Below are 22,822 nucleotides of genomic sequence, written 5' to 3' on the forward strand. Positions count from 1 at the left end.
GCACTAACTCAGACTACTACAAGTAGGAGGCTACATGCTATTACTATTTTTTGACACTGCTCTCCTGTTTATCAGCTTTTCTTACGGGGGATGAGAGAGAACTAGTCCTGTGATGCCTTAACAAACATCTGTTTTTGAGGGCTAATTAAAACTGAATCTACAACCCTACTGGTCAGATGGACCAAGGAATGAAGTTGCATCCTGCTGTACATGCTCAAGATCAAACACCATTAAGTTGCATTTTTGCCTGTCAGAGAAGGACCCTCAGCTGCGAGCACCATGTCTTGCTGACAAGATTGCACTGACTAGTCATGCAAGTAAACAAGAGAAACAAAAATGAGTGCCATGGAATCAATTCTGGACTATACAGAACCTTGCATTTGCATCATAAGCCTTCATAGCATTGCATAAATCATTAACATTTCAACTAAAAGTATTTATCTCTACCTCCTGGGATCATGAGGGACAAAGCACTTGCAGAAAGGGACTTTGTGACTTTTCCAGAGATCTTCTTTTTCTCTGTGCTTTCCAATCGCTGTCGAGCCATGTGCGATGCAACTTCACCAGCTGGCTTTGAGGAGTTATCTGTACTGTCCACACTCTCACTTCTTCCGTTTATTTGATCTAAGTGTTCTGAGAAACTGCCAACTGTAAAAAGAAGAAGGGATAAAGACACTGAGGGAAAACTTTGCTAAACTTTGCATTGAGGGAATATCCTTTTGCTAATGGACCACAGAAAAAATAAACTACTCTCAAGTGTAACTGGTTAAGTGTAAGAAGAGGATCACACAGTTGGAGTTATCACTGCAGTTGCTCTATTAATGCCAACACCATTACACAGGGGGATAGCAAGCTTGAGATACAGCACAATCAACATCAAGGTTTTAGACAAGGATAGAGATGGATGACCCTGAAGAAATTTTTTCCTCCATGATTAGAAAGGAGGGAGGGGGAGGAAAATGTGGACTACATGGGAAATCAAGGGCTTGAGAATAGAAGGGTGCATCTTGAAAAAACTCAGTGAGGTACAGAAGAGAAGGAAGCTGAAAACTGGTAGATGTGTAGATATGAAACTAAGGGCCCGGAGTCTACTGAAATGCAACAAGTATTTGAGCAGGGAGACAACGCTCAAAATTAATTAAGCAGAGAATGGTTTGCAACACTTTCTCCTAGATTTGTAATCACCAAAGTGACTTCCACAAGTGAAAGAAAATCCTCTCAATTCTGAAAGGTGTACATAGTAGTGAAGTCAATTAAAAACACACAATGGGTAGGACACAAACCCGATCCCTGTTGGGACAGCTGTTTTTGAAAGCAGTTCTGAAATGCATCACTTCTACATCTATGAATGCTACTGCCACAAAAAGGTGGCCTGCAGCTGTTGGTAGTATCATCAGTCAAAACACCCCCTGAGAACTACCTGATAGTGTGGAGCTGCTGATTGTACTTGCTGGAGTAGTTACTTCAGGTTCGTCTTGCACTGTTTCATCGCTCACAAATGCAGACTTTTCCTGATCCTCCCGGGGTCCCCGTGAGCTGGTGGAATCATCCTGTTCTCCTTCAGCTGACACAGACAATTTTGGAAGCAAACCAGAACTGCGCTGCTGCCGGCTACTGTCAGTCTCAGATGAGATGGATGTAGATATTTGCTGTCTGCATAACAAATAAGCAAACTCTCATTCAGTTAATAAATGAAGAGGCCTGCTATCTGGCAGACAGGATGTAGATGACTTGCTGTACATCCTTCTACTTACATTTCAGAATATTCTGAACTCCAGCTTAAAGATTCCACAGAAGGCAATGCTACACTTTTTGTTTTGTCTCCTGCATCTTCCTTTTCTTCACCTTGAATTTGAGTGACTCGATCTATACTACTAAAAACCTATTAAAGAAAAAAAACCACAAAAAAATTGAGTATCACTGACACATTTGATATTAAAAAAAAGGTATGTGGGATCTACAGTTCTATGATTTTAAATGCTTATATAGTATTTCAGATTTCAAACTTCAAATTTCTTGAAGCTTTTCAAATTTCCATCACTTCATTTTCTTAAAATGCTCTCTTGATTCCTCATGCATAGGTATACAAATAGAGCCTCTTCTCATTATGTATTTATTAGTTTTCTCCTAATTTCAAAGTGCGAACCAAGACAGTAAAGCCAAAATCCTAGGTGTTTATTCCATTATTATTTCCTGCCAATTCACCTCCACTGTATTTATTGCCTGAGCATGTCCACTCTGATCAGCAATAATTAGCTCTCATCTCAGCTACTAGAGAAATACTACCTTTTGGCCAGTTTTACCTTTGATTCAGAGCATTCAGATAACTCCCTCAAATCTACATTTCTCCATTACTATAACACATGCTAACCATTACCTTGCTTTTTCCTTTGGTCAAATGTCACTAAATTAACACCTGCTACATGGTAGTACTGTAATACTAGTTACACACCTACAAGATACCCAGGACACAACTGGAGCAACATGAAAACTATGTATAAAGAAACCAATGCAAAGAACACATATTATCATTTAACAGAATGCTTCCTTGACACTTTCTGTTATGCAATAATGAGTCTTCTACAGAAAATATCATCATATTTATATAAGTTTCCATTAGTATATTAAAGATTCAAAAAGTAACTTTTCTACACAATCTTCCCATATTTTGATTTAATGGTATTCATTGTATTCTTGCTCAATTTCAGTTATCTTCATAGTTTCTTGAGAAAATAAGGCCCTATATATCTCCTCTATATTTAACATTTCCAAAATTTGCAAAAGTAGAACAATACATACTAAGATGACAGAAATTTTTACTTACTTTTGAAAATCTGTGTGAACATGAGGAGAACTGTCTTATCTCTAAATTAAAATCTTCATCATTGGTATCATCTTCTTCCTCAGTTTCCATATGGTGGTATTTCTCAGAACGAGCTACAGACAAGGGCAATAAAATATCTGAATTTATCAGGAAGAACGGATACTATGTTTTAATATTAAATAAAAATCTAGTTCTATCCTTAAGATTATTTTTGCTGAAGTGTCAATTCATTGGTAAAACTGCAAACTGCCAGTAATTCTGATAAAGGAGATTTAAAAAGCAGTAAGCAAGAGTCAAAGACAGTGATTACTTTAAACAAGGTGCTCATAACTTTTTTTTGATACCATAAAACACCTACTGTCAAAGTAACTTGTGTCATCTTCAGACTCCAACTGTGGAATAAACTCTGCTTTCTGCCTCAGCAGACTATTCCAGTCAAGGCTCCTGAAGAACTGATGCTGCTTTACTTCATATGCACCACCTGGAGGAGCCAGAGGAAAACATTGAGCAAACTGTACCAAATCCTCTAACAGTAAATGAACTAAACCCCCAGCCAACAATGCAAATAGCATGGAAAGGCATAGTCATTGCTGTATGCATGAACATCTACTACCCATTCCCATGGGTAATTAGAAATTCCAAACCTGTCAGAAATAGTCCCTGCCCCTGTTTTCTTGTGGCCATTTCTTTTAACAGTTTACTGCTTTATCATCTTCCCCTTTTAAGATTTTTATTCTTCCAGATGTACTAATCTGTTAGCTACATATTAGTCTGAATCATCATATGTAGTTCCACAAATATAAATATGTGCACCAGGTGAGTAAGTACAAGTTATAAAGTAATTCAGAATGATTCTTAATAGGTGCTCAATATAAATGCTATTGCTAATTTAAGAGATCCTTTCAGTGTTTTATGACAGCAATACACAATTCTATAGGAAATACCCTATAATTTCTCTTATTTATTACTGCCTGCTCATTTAATGTGCATTAAATGGTTACACTACTTTAAAGTCAGAAAACTACTGTAAGAACACAATGAAATACTGGAAATTCTGCCCTTTGCCCAGGTGGAAGATGGTATTTCTAATAAACATACATCTAATTCTAAAACCTGAAAAAGTAATGTGCAGCAGCAAGACCTGTTGCCAGCTTGTTTTGGGTTTATGTTGCATGGTTTTGCCAGTGGGGAGGCTACAGGCATGCTTCTGTGAGAAGCTGCCTTCCTCTATATATCCAACACAGCCACTGCCAGCTGGCTGCAAGATGTCAGCCCATCAGCATTATCTTGGATAATGTATTAAAGAAGGGGAAAGACTGCTGCCCAACAGCAGCCAGACCACGGTGGTGCAGAGATCCACCTGCAGCCCATGGAGGACCCCACAGCGGAGCAAGGTGGATCCCTGAAGTAGACTGCGATCCCGTGCAAAGGCCTGTGCTGGAGCACAGGTAGGACCTGTGGCAGAGAGGAGCCCAAGCTGTAGCATGGTTGCTGTCAGAACTTGTGACCCCATGGGAAACCCATGCTGGAGCACTCTGTTCCTGAAGACTGCACCCTGTGGGAGGGACCCACATTGGACCAGGGGAATCGTTGGGGAGGAAGGAGTGGCAGGGGCAGCATGTGATGCACTGACCACTACCCCCATTTCCTGTCCTCCCACACTGCTTGGAGGGAGGAAGTAAAGCAGTAGTGTTAATTGGTGATAAATTAAACTAATGTCCCTGAGTTTTAGTATGCTTTGCCCATGATGGCAAAGCACCTTATCTCAACACACGAGCCTTTGGCATATTTTCTCCTCCCATCCAGCTGAGGTGGGGAGGAGACTTGGGTACCTCCTGGCCAGCAAAGGTCAACTCAGCACACTGATATAGCATGTATGTCAAAGCTATGGAGAGAAAAAATGAAATCTCCAGAACTGGTTTCTAAGTCAGCATTAGGATTTCTAGATTAGGTTCTTCGCTTTTCATACTGCACCAGGGAAAAATTCAAAGAAACCAGATCTTCCCAAAGCAGGTCAAAATCACATCTCATCATAAGTCAATAGCTAAGTAGTGAATATTTCTCTGAGCACAGTAATGGGATATTACATCAGAATTGCATTATTCTTGATTGGTATCAGACACTTCAAGCCCAAGAAGTCTTTTTACTGCTGTTTTCCTTCTTCAAAGTAAGTATAGTATCCACCTCTCTTCTTTCAACTTGCCTTTGCCACTCAGGTCTCCTGAGCAAGTAAATATTATGATTTTCACAAAGTGTTATGCAGCTTGCTAATACATATTAAACAGACAAGACTGTAATTTGAAATGCGTGGTGGAGCCCAGCATAAACCATGGTATTTTTCAGTGCCCATGTGGGACCTGTCACATTGCAGCCTCCATTTCTGTGAGCTGATTCTAGCACTTGAAGATCCTACAACTTTGTTGTGGTTTCTGAACCTCCTGCTTCAAAGAAATAGCTGCCTTATTTCCTTCTTCAGACTGCCAACTGTTAGACTAGAGGCTTTAAAGAGCCTCTGAGCACCACAGGTGCTTCATACTGTGGCACTGACCATTTAGTATTTAAGGCAGCTTCATCTCACCCCATTCACTTTCTCCACCAACTGTGTAGCAACAGACACAGAATTTGCAATTCACTCCTGATCCAGTCTCTCACATGGCAACAGTCTTCAATTAACACTGTATTTATCAGGAAAATCATCCTGGCAATGAAACAATACCTGGGAAGAGTGTACTTAAAACAAGGGAATAAAACTACTGGATTTTCATTTTGCCTTTGGCATTGGTGCCCTCTGCAGGAGATGACGCAAGCAGCAAGAGAAGAAGCTACTGGGGCGCGACACCTTCCTCAATCTTAACTTATTCAACATGGGGCAAGGGGCAGCAATAAACTGCTGAGTGCCACTTAGTCCAGACCACCAGTTACAGTGAAGTCTAAGGGTTGCTCACACAGAACCCAGCCATTCATTGCGAGGGACAATGCAGCTCATTCATATCAGTCACATCATCATGCCTTGAGGGAAGCCAAAGGAAGCACATGTCATTTGGGACCATGTCAACACTTCTGAGGGTCTGGGTTATAATCACATTTCCCCTGAGCAGCTGTGATAACACCAGTTATGAACTGATTCCTAAATCCTCTTTTTAATTAGGGCTAAAAATATGTAGCAAAATTGGACTCAGTTTTGTGAGCAATTTGCCAAGTACTCTCATGCTGACTCAACCTGCCACTTGGTTTCCTTAGCATCCTAAATGTATTTCTGTTCATGGCATACAATGTTCACTGTAAATAAGATTATACCTCTATATTTGGGCTCATTTATGCAGGAGGCTTTTTTTTTTCTGTGTTTACCTAGTGCTTTGCCTAAAGGGATGGCAGTCAGTGACTAGGGTTCCCATACATTAACACTTAAAATCACATACAATATTCATTACTGCCTCTCACAGAAACTCCCAAATAAATCCTGGTCTACCAACCAACAAATAAACTCTTATTACATAAATGCACAGTACTTTCATTAGCCTATGGAAGTGTTAATACTTCCTTAACATTCATACAAGGCAGTAGTGCTTGATAAATGAGAATGAGAAGACTTTTCACCACACAACCTCAGACAGCCATTACTGAATAAGGATTTGAGTACTCATCACCCATCCTAACACTGGGGGGGAATTAATATGCCAGGCTAAGATACTTCTGAAAAAGGAAGTTGTGTATTGATTCCCCTCCTAGATTTCTGTATTTAGTCATTTAATACTGTATTAATGAAGAAACCCCATTCACTAACAGGGTCTTTGAGAAATTTCTGTGAGATAATTTATATTTATCAAATTGGGGGAGGAGTAAATACAAATGAGCCCATGTAAATCCCACAAAACCCAGGACAGATATCATCATGTTAAGTTCCTATTACTGGTCTTAATCTATAAATTATCATGGCTACTGCATGTCATGACAGATGTTTCCCAAGCAAAACAAACAGGTGAACAAAGACTCCCAATGCAGAATACAGAAGCTATTTCTAGTAGATTAACAATTTAAAATTAGTGCCTCCTAACCTGTTCCCAGTCTTTCCAAAGGATTCTGCCTAAGTAGCAGAGTAATCAGATCTTGGGCATCTGGAGGTGGTGCTTCATCCTTTTCAGGCCAGTTGATTTCATCTGAAAGAAAAGAAAGTTGCTTGATATTGCTGAGGTCTGATCCCAGCACAAATTGCATTAATGCTCTCAAAAGCAACCTAACAGCAAAGCAGAGTTAAAGCAACTTTCTCAACTTACTCTGCTGCATACCAATTATTTCTAATTTTTATACTCTCTATACAGACTGCATAAACATACTGTATTCCAATTTCCTTTGGAAGTATCATTTAACACAAAACTGTGTTTAGCAGCAGAACACATGAATGCTTGGCTCATGGAAAACTTTCAAAATATTAGCACAATTTGTATGCTCTCTCTTCCCCCACCAAATCAAGATTTAAACTGTAGTTATGTTCTATGGAAACTGTTGTTAAGATGGAAACTGCTGACCTGACCTGGCAGCTGCTGCTCACATCTGTGTTCTTTCTCTAATGCTAGCAGACTCCCTGAGGTCAATACTCCCATGACTAAGGGTCAAGGTGTCAGACTGTACTCTGGCAATATATATGGCAATGAAGACTTTTTACAAGAGTCTCATGCTTCTACACAACCTCCCTCTACTAACTCTTATACTATGTCTTTTGCATATCATGGCGAGCTGGACTTAAACCAATCAAGACAGGATACACTGTGTATGAACATGAACTTTCTAACAGCCTGCAAACAGCAAGTTTTCCCTGATTTTTAGTGGAAGCTGCCTCCACAAATGTAACATAGTGCAGGTTTAGATAAAACTCCGAGGAAGTTTCTTGGGAGGTACAAGGATTTTGGCGTCAGAGAAACAGCACACTTGGAGCTCCAGAAACACAGAAAGCTGTCAAGGATTTTGCCGTCATTTTATGATCTAGACTTCCATAAAATAATCATAACTGGATAAATAATCATCAGAAGCTACATGCAGGTTTAACCTTCATATTTCAGAGATTAAGGAAAGGTACTGATAAAAACAGACATGAAATGTAACCTGCTTCTGAGGCAATATTTTAAATTCTTATCACTTTAGGTATTTAAGTTTACACTGAGGCCTCCCACAGCTGTCCTTGCACAACCTGAGGGCAGGGAAAGGCAACCTACAATGCAAAAGGAGGCAGCAAGATTTTAAAGTAGAACTTTGAACAGAATGTAGATTTTGCTCATGGAAACTGGAAGAAAAATCTAGGCTACAGTTTGGTTCTTTAAGATGGCTCTTCCAGTCAAATAGAAGGAGATAATTTATTTTAGCACAGGAAACATATCCAACAAGAGTCTCCTAGAGATACTAAGAATTTTTTCACTAAGCAAGGATATTTCAAAGAGAAACAACTGACAAATCAACATCAAAACAAGAAACTGAGCCAACCAACAGTCTTGTAGGATGAGTGGGAATAGATGTTTACAAAAGGACTTCCACAAATAACTTCTGTAAGATAAACTGACACATTCAAACAGACGAAGATATTTACTAAGGTCTCAGCTAGACTGTAACACATGACAGTATGTTTTACAAAAGGTAAAATTAATGCCACATGCAAAAAAAAAAGCCTAATTTACAAATTTTGCATTAATTTTAAGACTATTCCCTCCCCTTCTCCCAGTCAGGGAGTATAAGGATAAAAACACAGGTGTGTGTGTGTCTCAAAATGCAATAAAAACTTTAGTTATTTCCACGTTTGCGTGCCTACAGCTCCACTGCAGTTTAAATCTGATTTGGAAAATAAAGCATGAATATGCATTGCAGCCACGGGGCACCCAGAAAACAGACAGCATTTGCTGCTTGTGTTAATTAAACAGTTGATTCTTCTTGCCACTCAGGCTTCTGCATATCACATCAGAAAACAACATAGTTATAAACCCATGAAACGTAGGATGTCACATGCATTTTAATAGTTTACAAACAAGTCTGGCTTTCAGCTTCAGAGATAGAGGAAATAAAGATGATGACAGAAAGTCTCCTTTAGTACAAAAGGGGATTTGTTGCATTCTCACAGAATGAGGAACCAGAGATGTATTCTCAGCTATTGGACTTTTTAAGCAGACCATAAAACAGACTGGGAAATTCTTAGCAACAGAGGTGCCATTGTGTTTACCTTGTATCATAAATAGTGACCCTCTACATCTATGCATTTGGGAAATTTATGGAAACAGCAGGTAGGATAGTAAACAACTCTGTTTAATTATCTTTCAGTTTTGTCACAAGACACATAACAATACTTAGGGTCAGTTTGTAGGTTAAGATCCAAAAGGTTATTGAATTTTAAATGGAAGAAGAACAGCTGCTACAGAAATAACATTACACTCCAACAATCACCAATGAAAGCATTAACAATCTGTGAACTGAATTAGTTTCCTTCTTTTTCTCATTATTTATTATTTGGGAGACATTTGTTTTAGAGTTTTATTACATCTTTGTTAATTTCTTGATTGTGTTATGAGGCAGAATTTCCCATCCATGCAAATTTATTTAACTGTTTCTTCTCTGGTATAATTTCTTTAACAAACACAGAAATCACTAGTGCATAGTGGCACAACATTTTAACTAACATAGCTTCTGTCTTCCCAACAGTGCAGCTTAACCCCTGGACTCTACATAATGAATTTCTGTACTTAGCAGAGTAAGTTCAGCTTTTAATCTAAATTATTGTTACTGCTTTGATAGCAGATTGTGTAGTCTATCAGTAAAATTTTAATATATTTACTATTAACAGATTTTGGGTTTTTTTAGTGATGCTCACCACTGATTACTTGTCCAAAGAGCTCTTCTGGTGTATCTCCAAAGAATGGCACACATCCAACAAGAAATTCATAAAGAATAATTCCCATAGCCCACCAATCCACTGGTTTTCCATAACCCTGTCTCAGTATCACTTCAGGAGCTATGTATTCAGGTGTACCACAGACCTAAAAGAAAGAAAACAAGCATGATGGTAAAGCAAATCTTAATTGAGCTAGATCAGGAATTTATAATTCTTGAAATGTAAATTAATATGAAAACATGGAAAAAATTGAATTCATTTGGGCTTAGTCTGCTGAGTCGGCATAACAACTCACATTTTTAGAACAACCTACCTACATTAAGAGGCACCATAATCAATATTTGTGAATCTGTCATGCAAAGGACAGTTTGTGCTTTGTACACAGGAGTCCATCATGGCAAGTATCTTACTTAAAACATATTGTTACCCTTATATGAAAGTTATGATGATTTTATCTTAAGTAACTTTTCCAGTGAACAGATTGTGAGCAACGGTAATGAGGCATGCTTAAAGGGAAATGGGCCATAGCACAGATTTTAGCACCCTTGGTTGTTCTAAGCATGATGAGCTCCACAAGTACTCTGCTGAGACTTCTGAATTCTTTACAAAACTGTTTTCCATTTGTCTCTCTCACAGATTCACTTGCACAGAATTAGGCTGTTCATCTTACTAATAGATCTTAATGTAAAAAGGAAAAAGTCTAGAATAATCCTCAGGGCACCAGTTAAAGTACCTGACATACTCAATTGAAACACCAATGCAGGAATAACTATCGTTTATTCAGTATTACAGTATGTTCTGCTGGCAAAATGTTACTTCATGTGAACACTCAGTGTAGAAATGAAAAAGGCTGTTTCTTACTTGTTTGTCGAGGAATTCTCTGGCATCCTTCTCAATGTGACCCTCGTACAGATTGGTAGTCAAACTCATTAGCCCCACTTTTGACAGGCCAAAGTCTGTAAGCTTTATATGGCCCATGGATGTTACCAACAGACTGAAAAACAGAAAGTTTTTAAGTCACTGTGATATAATTCAACATCATGTGCTTCTCATTGTTATTATTATTACAATTATAATACTTAGGGGAAAATGTTTCATTAGCATTGTTGAATTCTAAATACAATTTAAAATGTACTTTAACTGGTACAGAATGAGCAGGTTAAAAATCTAAGTCTTACATTTGTTACTATTACTATCAGAAGTAAACAAACTTTTCATGTGCAACTGAACAACATCTTACAGAACTACAGAGGTCTTGAGAGCTGAGTACTTAAAGGTTTGAAGAAACAGTTATCATGTAAAAGACCTAAAATAGAATATGTGTCATTTTTGAAGCGAGGTAAGTATTTTGCATCTCTAACAGGCTGGGTCAGTCATGTATTTGGAAAAAACCTCAGGGTATTAAGTTAGTAACTAATACTATACTAACTAATACTTCCTACTATGAAGCTATTGTCAGTCAACACCTATGACTTCAATTATTTTCCCATTTTTTAAATTGTGAAACAGAAAGAAGAGCAATGAAGTTGCAAGGGCCATACTTTGTATTTCAGCTACTTGCTGTAATGTCAATTTACTTGTAGCAGAGCAACACTGTGCTTTTAAATATTGAAACCAAAAAACCTAACCTCTCAAAAAAAAAAGCAACCCCCAAAACCCAAGCAACAAGAGATGTTTCTGCATTTGGTCAATTTTGCCTTCAAACACAAATACCTGCAAGTTGAGTATATTTTGTGTTTTCAGTGTTTTAAGTACACTCTGAAAAAAAAATTCTAAATTGCTAAAATGTGGTTCTCTTCATTCTAACACGAAGAATAAATACCTTTTTCTTTTTAGCTACTTTGATGGCCTCTTCCATCTTAAACACAGAAAACTCTTAACAGCTCTTTTGGAAAAAAAAATGCACTTTCTGTAACCGCAAGTAATGAAAATTCAAATATTTTGAAGGAACTGTGCATCTACGCAACATTTAGGATAAAAAATAATTCTAAGCAAGTTTATATCTTATCTAACAATTTCAAACTCCTCTTTCAGTTATATTCTATATACATACTTGTCAGGTTTCAAATCCCTGTGTACAATTCCATAATTATGAAGGTATTCCAAGGCCAGAACAGTCTCTGCAAAGTACATCCTTGCCATGTCTACAGGTAAGGGACCCATATTCTTCATCAAAGTAGCACAGTCTCCACCTGTGGAAACAGTACATGGAAAAATGTTCCAGATGACCCTATAAATTCTGAGGTGTAACAGTATAAACCATATACGATGCTAAAAGGAACAGAAACTGCAGTCATAAGATTTTATTTTCTAGTCAGATGACTCAACCAAACTTGTAAGCCCCACAGCTACTCTACTAGAAGTAGTGTGAAGCTGGGAGAGGGCACTACAAGGATTCAGCCGAGAATCAATAACGTACTGCTATCTAAGGAGAAAACAAACAAATAAACTGGGGGGATGGCAAGTGGTGGAAGCCCAGACAACCATACCTCAGGATCCCTTCAGTAATGCTTCTGTCCACTGTTCTCCTTCCACAATAGCATCATTTTAAAGCGTTTCCTCTTTCTTGTTTCTTTGTAAAAATAACTACTACAAATCCCCTAACACTTGCTAATGAAAATTTCAGCTCCAGAAAAAAAGCAAACATTTTCACATGAACTTTGAATGCTAGCACATTTTTGATTACAATCTATAAGGAACTTACTCTAAGAGCAGCTATTTCCCATTATAGCTGGAACACGAGTGTTTTACAAGCTGTTTACCAGGAGATAATGAGTGGTGAAAAAAAAGAACCACCTTGCTGTTGGATCTGGTTCTGAAAATCTGAATTGCCAGAGTACAGAGGACACACAGGGGACCCCTTCTAATTCAAGTACCATATGGGTTATTTTTCTTTTGTGGTATAAGGAAATTCTCCTCTTCCTCTGGAAAACAGAAGAGCAATTTTACCTTCTACATATTCCATGACCATGCATAAATGACGTCTTGTTTCAAAGGAGCAATACATGCTAACAACAAATGGATTTTCTGCAAATGTCAGGATATCACGCTCAACGAAGGCCTGTTGGATCTGGTTTCGGAGGATGAGATTCTGCTTATTAATTTTCTTCATGGCAAATCTTTGTCTGGTTTCTTTGTGTCTCACAAAATAAACCGCGCTGAAAAGTTCAAATGGGAGAGAAAAGGAAAGAAATCTGACTAACTACTAAAAATACATTTGAAAATACATTTTTCATTCAATTTTTTAAAACTATATATATTATAAAAAAGATTTGTTCTCAATTTAACCTAGTCTTTCACATTAAAGAATGGTTACAAATCTCATTTTTTTAAAAACTAGTACTCAAACTAAAACAATCAACTCTTCTGCCCTTCCCTGTCCCTTCTAACCAACAGCAAATATAACAGCAGATATAATTGCAAATGCTTTTAGCCCAGGCAGATTTCAGGCATTCCCATCAACAAAGGATTACATACAAAATCCAGCTATGGCACAGTATTATAAATCATTGTGACAAATGCTTATTCTGTAGGTGTGCTGAAGGGAAATTATGACTCAGTCTGGGAAATTTTAAAACATATCACAGGTCTCTCATGAAGGTTGCTTAGAAGTTGCTTGAAGGGGTGGCTCCTCATTAGCAGGTGTAAAATCTCCTGCTCTTGTTCAGTCCCTGACCTCAGTACTGATCCATATCAGAGGAAGGTCACCAGTAGGTAACCCAAAACAAAGATCACTGTGTTAACTACATGGTAGTGTGGGGCTGTGTTGTATCTTTGACTTGCAGAATTTCCACTGGGGCACTGGGTACAAGGTTTCCTGTGTATTTGTTTAGGTAAAGTCAATGCAGTGAGGGAAGCGAAGAAAAGGAAACCTCATTTGGGCAACTCTTCTGTCTTTCAGGTCTAAGGAGAAGGTACTACGCTGCTGTGAAACACTCAGAAGGACTTCACAGCTGCACTTCTCAAAATCCCATGAGGCAAATCCTGAACATTTTTGCCTTGCTTGAAATCTACCTTATGGCATTTAATGCTTATACCATTTCCAGTACATAACTATCACAGTGTTTATGGAAAGAAAGCACTTAAAGGAGAAGATAAGGGGGAAGGGCAAAGAAATGGGATTCAATTGTGAAGCTTTTTAAATTCAATTAACTATCTCCTTGAGGTCCAACTATCAGCATACAATTAATTATATAAACATAAAAAGTAACACTTGCCTTACTATTTCTATAAAGATCTTCACACAGCTACTGAAGTTTTAGGCACAGAAAAAATTAGGACTTCTCCTTTTCTTTGTGAAGGAAAACTTTCTAGACAGCATAGTTTCTCTTACTGATTCCAAAAGCTTTTATTAATCCCTCATTCTTGTCTGAGCATGGGGCAGGTAAAAGACATTACACAATCATGAAAGTAGGTAAAAACTACCTTGGGCAAAACCCATGACAAACCCCACCCTTTGTGCCTCCTACTGAGTCTCACTCCCTTCTGCCCCTCCCAAGCTGGAATACAGACTGAGTTATTCATCTCCAGTACTCCTCCCTGCTGACTTCATGCCTTGTGTCCTGCAACTCTTCCTACTGCTCCCCTCATATTCACTTCTCTCTCCAACTCTTGCTCTTAAAAGCCCCACCCATGCTTTTCTTTCCCTTGCATTCTGGTTTTCCTCTCTCATTTGTTGCTTTCTCCAGTCAGCTTCATAATCTCCCATAATATCATCTTTTCTTTTACCTATTTCAGTCCCTCTTTGCATTCCTGGCATGGAGAAAATTATTGCCTGAAGTCTCCATCCTTCAAAAAAATCTAGTTACATGAATGACCTAAGGACTGACTGAGGACTTGGCATACAAGTATTCCTCTAGAGTTTCAAACTAGACAGTGTGCAAGACGGCCTCTTAAAAGGCAAACAGAAACCACAGCGTATTATTACAGCATCTTAATAAATCCTCCTTTCAGATCATACACATCTGTAAGATCATTACTAACATATTTTAAAATTATTAAAGAGTAAGTTCCAAGAACTATCTAGTCCTGTAAATATGTGGTACATGTTGCTATATTTTCCCAGCTGTCTAAACTGCATCTTCAGTCTTGGAGTCACAAGAAGGTAACTTTCCACTAGGATTCTGTTGTTTCTTAGAAAAAAAGCTGCTTAGCTCAAATGTACCAGACTCATGAGACAACTGCAACACAATAGTCTCTCCTATTTTCACACATGCATACACTGTTTAAGCTACAGAAAGTGCTTCCAAATGATCTTCAGCACACAAAAATGTCTAACATCCCTCACATCCTCTTGTCACAGGTACCCCAGCAAACAACATTTATGCCTTATGAAGAAAACTATACCCCAGCCAGCAGCATGCTGATCATCAAATGCTGCCCATAATCTTCAGTATATTTAAAGATAATTTCAAATTTAAGGATTCTGTGACACAAAAACAGTGTAGGGAGAACACCCAGGCTGTCCTGTCAATTGACTGATTGACAGCAGCATGCCCTGCCGCCCTGCAAAGCTACAGCCAGAGTGGTACTGTTGCATCCTTCTGTTGTTTCAAATGAAGAATTTGATTTCCTATCTTCCCTCAGCTTTCTGTTTTCCTAACAGCAACAAGCGTTTCCAAAGCATCCCCTGATTTCACTGTGCGAATTTCAACAGGTATGCAAGTGCTCTGTATTTTTCTGAGGCTGTAGCTCAACATGGCAAAAAAGCTTAGTTTTCAAAGGAAATAAGAACATTCATAAAGAATAAAGAACATTCATTTGGCAGCGTCCAAACATTATCTTATTTCACTTTCAACATAAATCTCAGTCTGAAAATCTGTCTCTATAATAACTCTAGTTAGGTACAACTATAAAACACTGCAAAAGTGGTAACATGACAAAAACAAGCTAAAACATTCAACTGGGTTCCTGAAGTAGTCCAACTCAAATATCATGCCATCTATCACTCCAATCTTATAGTCATGATTCCTGTTTTTTCTCTAAGTTGAAAAATCTCTATTACCAAAAAAAAATTCACATGGACAGGTTTCAGGCCTAGTTTATAGCTCTCAATAACTCCAACTTGTAGAGCCATTTTACAACCTAGTCTGCATTCAGTGCTTAAGGCTAATATAGCTGACACTATTTTTTAATCTGTCAGAGAAGCCTGAACTCCTTGTGGAGACACAGGTACTGTACCTACTGCTTAAAAATTATACCTGCTGACCAGGAACTTAGTTTCATTTTTACCAGCAATTTCCTGAGAAGAGACTGCTAAATTCTGTTCTACCGTGGAATAATTTCTCATGTTGCCTCCAGTGAAGAGAAACTGCTTGTGAGACTGTGGTTTATATTATTTGGTGAAGTTTATAGATAGTTACTTAAGATCAGAATTAAAAGCAGCACTGCAACACCTCCTAACAAAGCAATGCCTGTGACCAGATTTGAGTTATTTGGGGGCAGAAGGAAATGCTACCTAAAGCCCTGCAGCTCTCAGACAATGCACCCCAGCCTTCTGCTTGCAGTATTTCAGACTTATCCTAGTCTGCCTAGAAAGAAATGAGAAGCTGGCCATATGACAAAGAGAACATGTTGGCTTTGATCCTTCTCTCACAACTGGCATTAGTGCTAGTTGTTCTAATATGTCATCAATTTTGAGTAATAAAACCACCTCTGCATACCTAAAAGCACCAATGCCTTTTATCTTTATGGCAGCTAGTAAACACAGACTCAAAGTAACGAAACTGCAGTCCAAAATTCTGATGGGTAAACTGTCTTGTGCTATTTTAGTGAACCTACGAAGTTACACTTCCACCTGTCCCCTTCTACTTCTGAACCAGGGGCTGCCAGGCTGATGATGAATTAACCTGACTGAGGGGATTTTATTCTACAGCTGGTAACTTTCTTAATCCTGCTCCAAACATAACTATACGTGAGCAAGTACTATCAACAGAGTGGAGAAGGGACAGAAGCACTACTCACAAATGACATGCAGCAGCTGCTCAAGATACACTTCTTCCAAGTTTTTTAATTTATCAAGCAACACCATTAGCCAGTATGTCATGTACACACTGACACTACCATCCCTGCAAAACTAAAAGCATTCCAGAGAGGAGAAAAAGTGGTATCATGTATTTGCTTTAAAATGATACAGTTATACACTAAAGAGATATTGAACTAACATCACTTGCTTCCCTGAAATCAAATGAAATTTTTATTTTTGTTGAATTTTTTCAGACTGATGCTAACCTGAAGAGATGCACACTACTACCTGCTACCTCTCATAAGCCGGAACGTGGAAAAAAATGTTGTTGTGATTGCAGTAAAAATTTAAAATTTGGGAAATGAGATTTTTTTCTGGCTGAAGAAAGTCAGATACACAGCTTGTGAAGCCATTAGTGACTTGGCCAGAATCCTACACATTTACTGATTCACAGCTTGTTTAACTTCTTGTATATTCCTAGCCATTCCCAACAGCCTCATCTACTACACCTCATGTACTATACAGTCATTTAATTGCACTACAGATGAGTTTACCCAATCAATAAAAAGCAGACAACTGCTTTTTACTCAAGCCTTCACAAAACCAATAGCTTTTATTTAAACTCATCAAATTTAACATATCTGACAAATCTCTGCTATAACATGCCAAGACCAACAATTACTCTGTCAAGTAATCAAAGCTTTTCATTTCACTGATAAAGGGAAAAACACCATAGCAAAGGAAAAGAATATTATAGGGTTTTCTTTAATTAGTTCAGATTTAAATCCTCCATTATAGCCTCAAAATAAGTAAAATATTACAACATAGTACTTTGGTAAGTCAGAGCACAAAGTATGCCCACTGACGAGAATGAATCAATGAAGCACAGGCAGAATTCACATATACTTAGATTATTTCAAAAAATTAACAGCCTGGAAAAACATAGGAGGGAAAATACAACTGTTGTAGCGTAACAATAACTTTTGTTTCAGCTACTTGTACTTGTAAACAAACTACAATCAATGCCTTCAGGATAGTTTCTTGCTTTATATTCATAAGAAATAGGTATTACTGGTTTATTACACTCCATTTCATAGATGGATTACACAGCATTTAGGTTATCTTGATGTGTTTTCCTTTAAACTTGACCATAACTTTTGAGTAAATAAACCATCAACTGCATTGTTGCCAACAGCAAAAAGAAAACCCTACTTTATTAAAGACTAGAAAAATGGTCTGTTGATTTTACAGTCTGTCTGACATAGTAGAGATTTTCAAGCACACAGATAGTTTTGAAAAACATCATATCTTAGAGAACTTAGGAGCAGAAGCCTCCTCAATTTACAGTATTGTACAGGTGCTAAAATCACTTTTAAAAGTGAGTGAACACTTTTAGACCTTTATTGTCTCACATTTCACTGTTTTCCTTTCCCTCTCCATGTATTGGGTTTGTATAGCAAGGTTTTGGTAGTGGAAGGACTACAGGAGCCCACAGTGGAACTGGTTTCCTGGTACAACTTGTGACCCTGACAGGGGCCCACAGCAACAGGCTGTGCCTGAAGAACTGCATCCCACATTGCAACACTCTGGGGAGGGCTGCTGCTCATGGGATGGACTCACATTGAAGAAATGTATGGAGAACTGTCTCCCATGGGAAGGACCCCACACAAGCAGAGGAAGGACTCTCCTTTGCCATAATCCCCATTCCATGTGTCCCTGCACTGCTGCAGGGAGGAGGCAGGGCTGGAACGTTGGAGTGGTGGGAGGGGGGGATGGATGGGGGTTTAAGGTCTCATTGTACTTCTCATTATTCTGCTCTGATTTTGCTAGCAATAAATTCAATTAACATCCCCAATTCCAGTCTGTCTTGCCCATAATGGTATTTAATGCATGATCTTTCCCAGTCGTTATCTCAACCCATGAACCCTTCATTCTATTTTGTCTCCCACATCCAGCTGAGGAGAGTGACAGAGTAGCTTTGGCAGGTGCCAGGAATCCAGCTAGAGTCAACCCACTACAGGCTGTTTTCTCATTTTTGATTTTTCTTCTAAGTAACCATTTGAAAGAAAAATAAAAACCAACAAAATCTACTTTGTAATTACTTCCTTAAAGATGGAAGTAATATCACTCTACTAAAGTGATGAGCTTTTCAATTTCCACTAATATTATGGCATTATAATCTGACAGCATACTCCTGTTTTTACACTTGCTAATGAAAATAATGATTCATGAAGAATGTGGATATACTCCAAGCTGGTTATTCTCTAGCACCTTTCTTTTCTTCAAATATTTACCATGGTCTCATCCAATTTCCACAGCATTGCATTGCCAATTTTGTGTATTACTGGCACTTAAAAGATAATCAATAAGCCTTGATTTTCCCTGCCACAAACACAAAGAAAAAACCGTGTGTGGCATAGAAGACCATGGCTTTTCATCTGTTCTTTTCCATCTTTGCAGATCCCTTTTTGTCTCTGGTTTCACGTAGACAGTCTGTGTTTCTTGATGGCTCTTTGAGCTTCCTTCTGGCTGTAACACCTATGGAGCAAGAGGCACACGCAGCACTACTGAACCTCTGCCTTCAGGTGCCAGCCTCGCTCTGCTGATGGCTGTACGCTGAGCTGCAGCTGCTCCCTCCTCGCCCCACTCCTCAGAACCTGAAAACTGCTCCGAACTGAGAAAGGTTCAGTGACTCTTGGAACCTCTTTCTCCAACAAGAGCCTATCCCACACAGTTCCTTTTATCCTCCAGTAAGAAAAAGAGATGGAGGAATGGAGGGGACTTAACATCTGCCAAGGGAAGGAGAAAGCGGTGCAGCTAGGGAGGGGAGTAGCATCTACTGCTAACTGCTGAGAGGCAGGATTTTGAGATACTGGGGTAAATGGGAGAAGGTGAGATATGGTAAGCAGCAAGTTTGTCTGCGAAGAAGTTCTGAGAAAATTGAGCAGAGCTTGACTAGTGAGAAATTGCATTTGAATATTTATATCATTTTAATACAAAATTTTAATTTTAAATTTTGCTTGGGACTTTTGCTGAGTTATGAAAAAATGTCTTGGACACAAGTGGCCTCCATACAAGCTACGATGGCCAACAGTCTAGGCAGTACTAAATGCCTCCTGTTCCAGAACTCATGGCTACCCTTTAACTAAACTTCATCAGAGAGAGCCCAACAGCCTCAGGCCGTTCAGCAGGCCCACAGAACTCCAGTGCCTAGACTGCAGGTGCTTTTTCTCCTATGTCAAAGATCCCTTCACAGAGTGCTCCATCCTAGCAGCTTGATGCCACTTCCCACCTCAAGCAGAGTCAGTCTAATGGGGTCTGTGCTGGAAAGCAGCACCACCCTCTTTCTCTGCCAAGCTGTGACATTGGCTGATTTGGCAGTGGGCTCCTCAGCTCAAGATGGAAACCTCTCTTTTTTGAGCCAGTTTACATCCCTCTTGTTCCTGCAGGTTACACACAGCAGCTCCTGTCTTGACATGTTTCAGTGCAGAGGAGGAGCCAAACAAAGATCTAACCAATAGTACAGGATCAGAAAGGGGACTGAAGTACCACTGCACAGTACTTCCAGAAAATATGTTGTATTCATTTAGAGATACAGAATTTTCTCTTGATCTTCCAGGGTATCTTCAGATGACTTACGTATCACTAGGCAGTAAGCTGTGCACTCTCCAAGTATCCAGAAACAAACCAAGAAATAGCAATTCCTTTAAAAGCTAATTGGTTAAAATTTGAGAACTAGAATAGCATTCACAAAGTAACAAAAGACTGTTGCCCTACTTCAGGAAATTTGTTTCTATTGCAAATTTCTATTCTATACTTCTAGGTCAAGTAAGCATTCATTTTTATCCGTCTCCCTGTAGATGACATGTAATGCTCTCTCACATCTGCATAAGCACAGTATTTTAAAGGTGAGCTTAAATCTGCCCTTTGATTTATTCACACTTCATTTTTGGCATGCTAGCTGATTCTGAAAAATCTTTTTGATGTACTATTCAGTACTTTAATTTAGTGCAGCACAGAGTAATTCATTACTGCCTAGCTAACTCCCCAATACCTTGTCAACCTAAAATACTAATAACAAAACAAGAATGCAAAATGCAAAAAGCAGAGCGCAAACTCACTCTCTCACACAAAGACCCCTGAAATAAGAAATAATGGGAAAATAAGCAAAACTAAAATGCAAAAGAGCTGTCACAGTCAGAGATTACTCACCCATAAGCTCCATTACTAATCAGTTTAATTGTTTCAAAATCACTTTCCCGAGGCTTCCTCTGCAGCTTCAGTGAGGTATTAGAGCTCTTCAAAGTAAGAGATGAGAATGAACAAAGTTAATAAAATACTTTTTTTCAAAACTGGGGAGAAAAAACCCAAACAAAAAACCAGCTATCACCAGGCTCTCACACTGATGAACCAGGTAAAAGTTCTAGACAGCCAGCCACATAGCCAACACGGAGAGGGACCAAGGAGCTCCTGAAACAGAGCTGCTTTTTCATCAAACAGGTATCTGCTGCACTGCAGCAAGCTGTCCACTTCTCTCCATGCACAGGTTACAGTCACCAAGGCTTCTGGTAAAGGAGTTAGTGGCAATTCTTATCTTGAGTCATGGACTTCTGTGAATTCCACATGGCACTCGTTGGACACTGCCTTCCCATTCTAGTAAATCTGACTTTTGTATTACAGCTGGTAGCAGCAAACTGTTGATGAGCCCTTGTTCACTCAAATAAACTGGGCACACTTCAAACTAATGTTAGGATAGAGCGTGATATAACACGGAGGAAGGTGAAAAGAGACAAAATGAAAGAGAAGAAGATGGAAAATAAAAATACATTAGTTCTACCCCTAAAGAGGTCATTTTAATCTACTTCTTTGTCAGAACTTTTTCAACACCAAGTTGCCCTCAGCATGGCAAAACCTTTTTTCTAGTTTGAATTTTTAATTAATCTTGAAGATGTGTGAATTAGAATTGGGGTTCAGGGGGAAAAGATGAAGGCACCGGACTCCAAATGCAGACTTCCAAAACCACAAGATCTTTTTCAAATGTCTTTTGAATCTCTAAGAAATTCCATGATCCTTACCCAGGCAGTTTAGTAAAAGTTGGAAGTTGAAAGCAGAGCTGGTTTAAACATTTTCAATTAAGTGCTTGCTAAAAAAAATTCAGTGCAAGACTAGTGAAATGTTAATATAATGAACTACACAGGAAAAGACAGAGAGGACTTAGTAATTGTTCAGCCCACTTGTCTGTCAGTACAGGATTCTTTCTAATTACTACTTATGATGATGAGCCGTCCTGTACTTGAAAGTTATGGCTCCTGTCACTCCCCATGTGTGTTTATTCCACAGCTACATTTTGAGATGTTTCCAAATATACCCTCTATAGTTTTCTTTACTGATTTCATCATCTCCCCTATTTACATTCCTTTATTATACCACATTATCCTTTCTGAATTTCTTCAGCATCTGCACAACACAAATAACTTCACAATTTCAACTGCTTAGCTAACACTAAGCCACTTTGCACCTTAGATTCAGTTAAGTACTTTAGCACTTCCCTTAAGCCTTTTTTAGTTATTTTGTCCTTTCCCCAATTTGTCAGTAAATGCTGCTCAGGTCTAATAAAGTATTTCAAATGCAGACGAATTAAAGCAGCAAAAATACCTTCTTTGTCAATTACAGAATCCCTCACAAGTGGCACTTTGCCAAATATTAGAAAATATCCCAATATAACATGACATGTACCAGGGAATGATGTTTTTTGTTTCGTATTAGAACAGGTCTAACAGATAATCCACGCCTGCTAACATTTGTAAATACTTGTTAAAGCACCACTTAATTACCTAGACATCCCCTAAAACTGCTCTTGTTTTCACCATCCACTTGCACTGAAAATCAAGACTGAATTGTAGGAACTTCACCTACTCTGTTGACTGAAATCCAAGGTGTAAGAACCAACTTTTAAAAATAAAAATTTAAAATAATTGCATTTAAGCACAAAATCAATGTGTCCAACTTGCTTTTCTTTTTGTGGTAAAATTATTGCCATATGATAAACACTAACTTTATGGAAGATGAAGACACTGAGTTGTCTAGGAAAACAGGTAGAAAGCTCAATTATACCTTTTGAAAGCCTTCTGCCTGAAGAGCTTCACAGAGTTAGTGTGAGTATTAA

The 22,822-nt window shown here is 38.5% G+C and overlaps 1 protein-coding gene across 1 annotated transcript in view; it reads right to left on the reverse strand.

Moving 5' to 3' along the window:
* The window catches only part of MAST4 (microtubule associated serine/threonine kinase family member 4), a 125,597-nt gene that overhangs the window by 12,576 nt on the left and 90,199 nt on the right, over positions 1–22,822 (reverse strand). The window contains exons 14-24 of the mRNA XM_066569760.1: positions 20,869–20,954; positions 12,642–12,850; positions 11,746–11,884; positions 10,554–10,686; positions 9,672–9,837; positions 6,880–6,981; positions 3,183–3,305; positions 2,825–2,937; positions 1,755–1,882; positions 1,421–1,653; positions 448–648 (exon numbers count right to left, since the gene is read on the reverse strand). Of these exons, the coding sequence (XP_066425857.1) occupies positions 448–648; positions 1,421–1,653; positions 1,755–1,882; positions 2,825–2,937; positions 3,183–3,305; positions 6,880–6,981; positions 9,672–9,837; positions 10,554–10,686; positions 11,746–11,884; positions 12,642–12,850; positions 20,869–20,954 (1,633 nt within the window). The remainder of the gene's footprint in view (positions 1–447; positions 649–1,420; positions 1,654–1,754; positions 1,883–2,824; positions 2,938–3,182; positions 3,306–6,879; positions 6,982–9,671; positions 9,838–10,553; positions 10,687–11,745; positions 11,885–12,641; positions 12,851–20,868; positions 20,955–22,822) is intronic.

The sequence above is a fragment of the Molothrus aeneus genome, chromosome Z (genome assembly GCF_037042795.1).
Source record: "Molothrus aeneus isolate 106 chromosome Z, BPBGC_Maene_1.0, whole genome shotgun sequence".
Lineage (NCBI taxonomy): Eukaryota > Metazoa > Chordata > Aves > Passeriformes > Icteridae > Molothrus > Molothrus aeneus.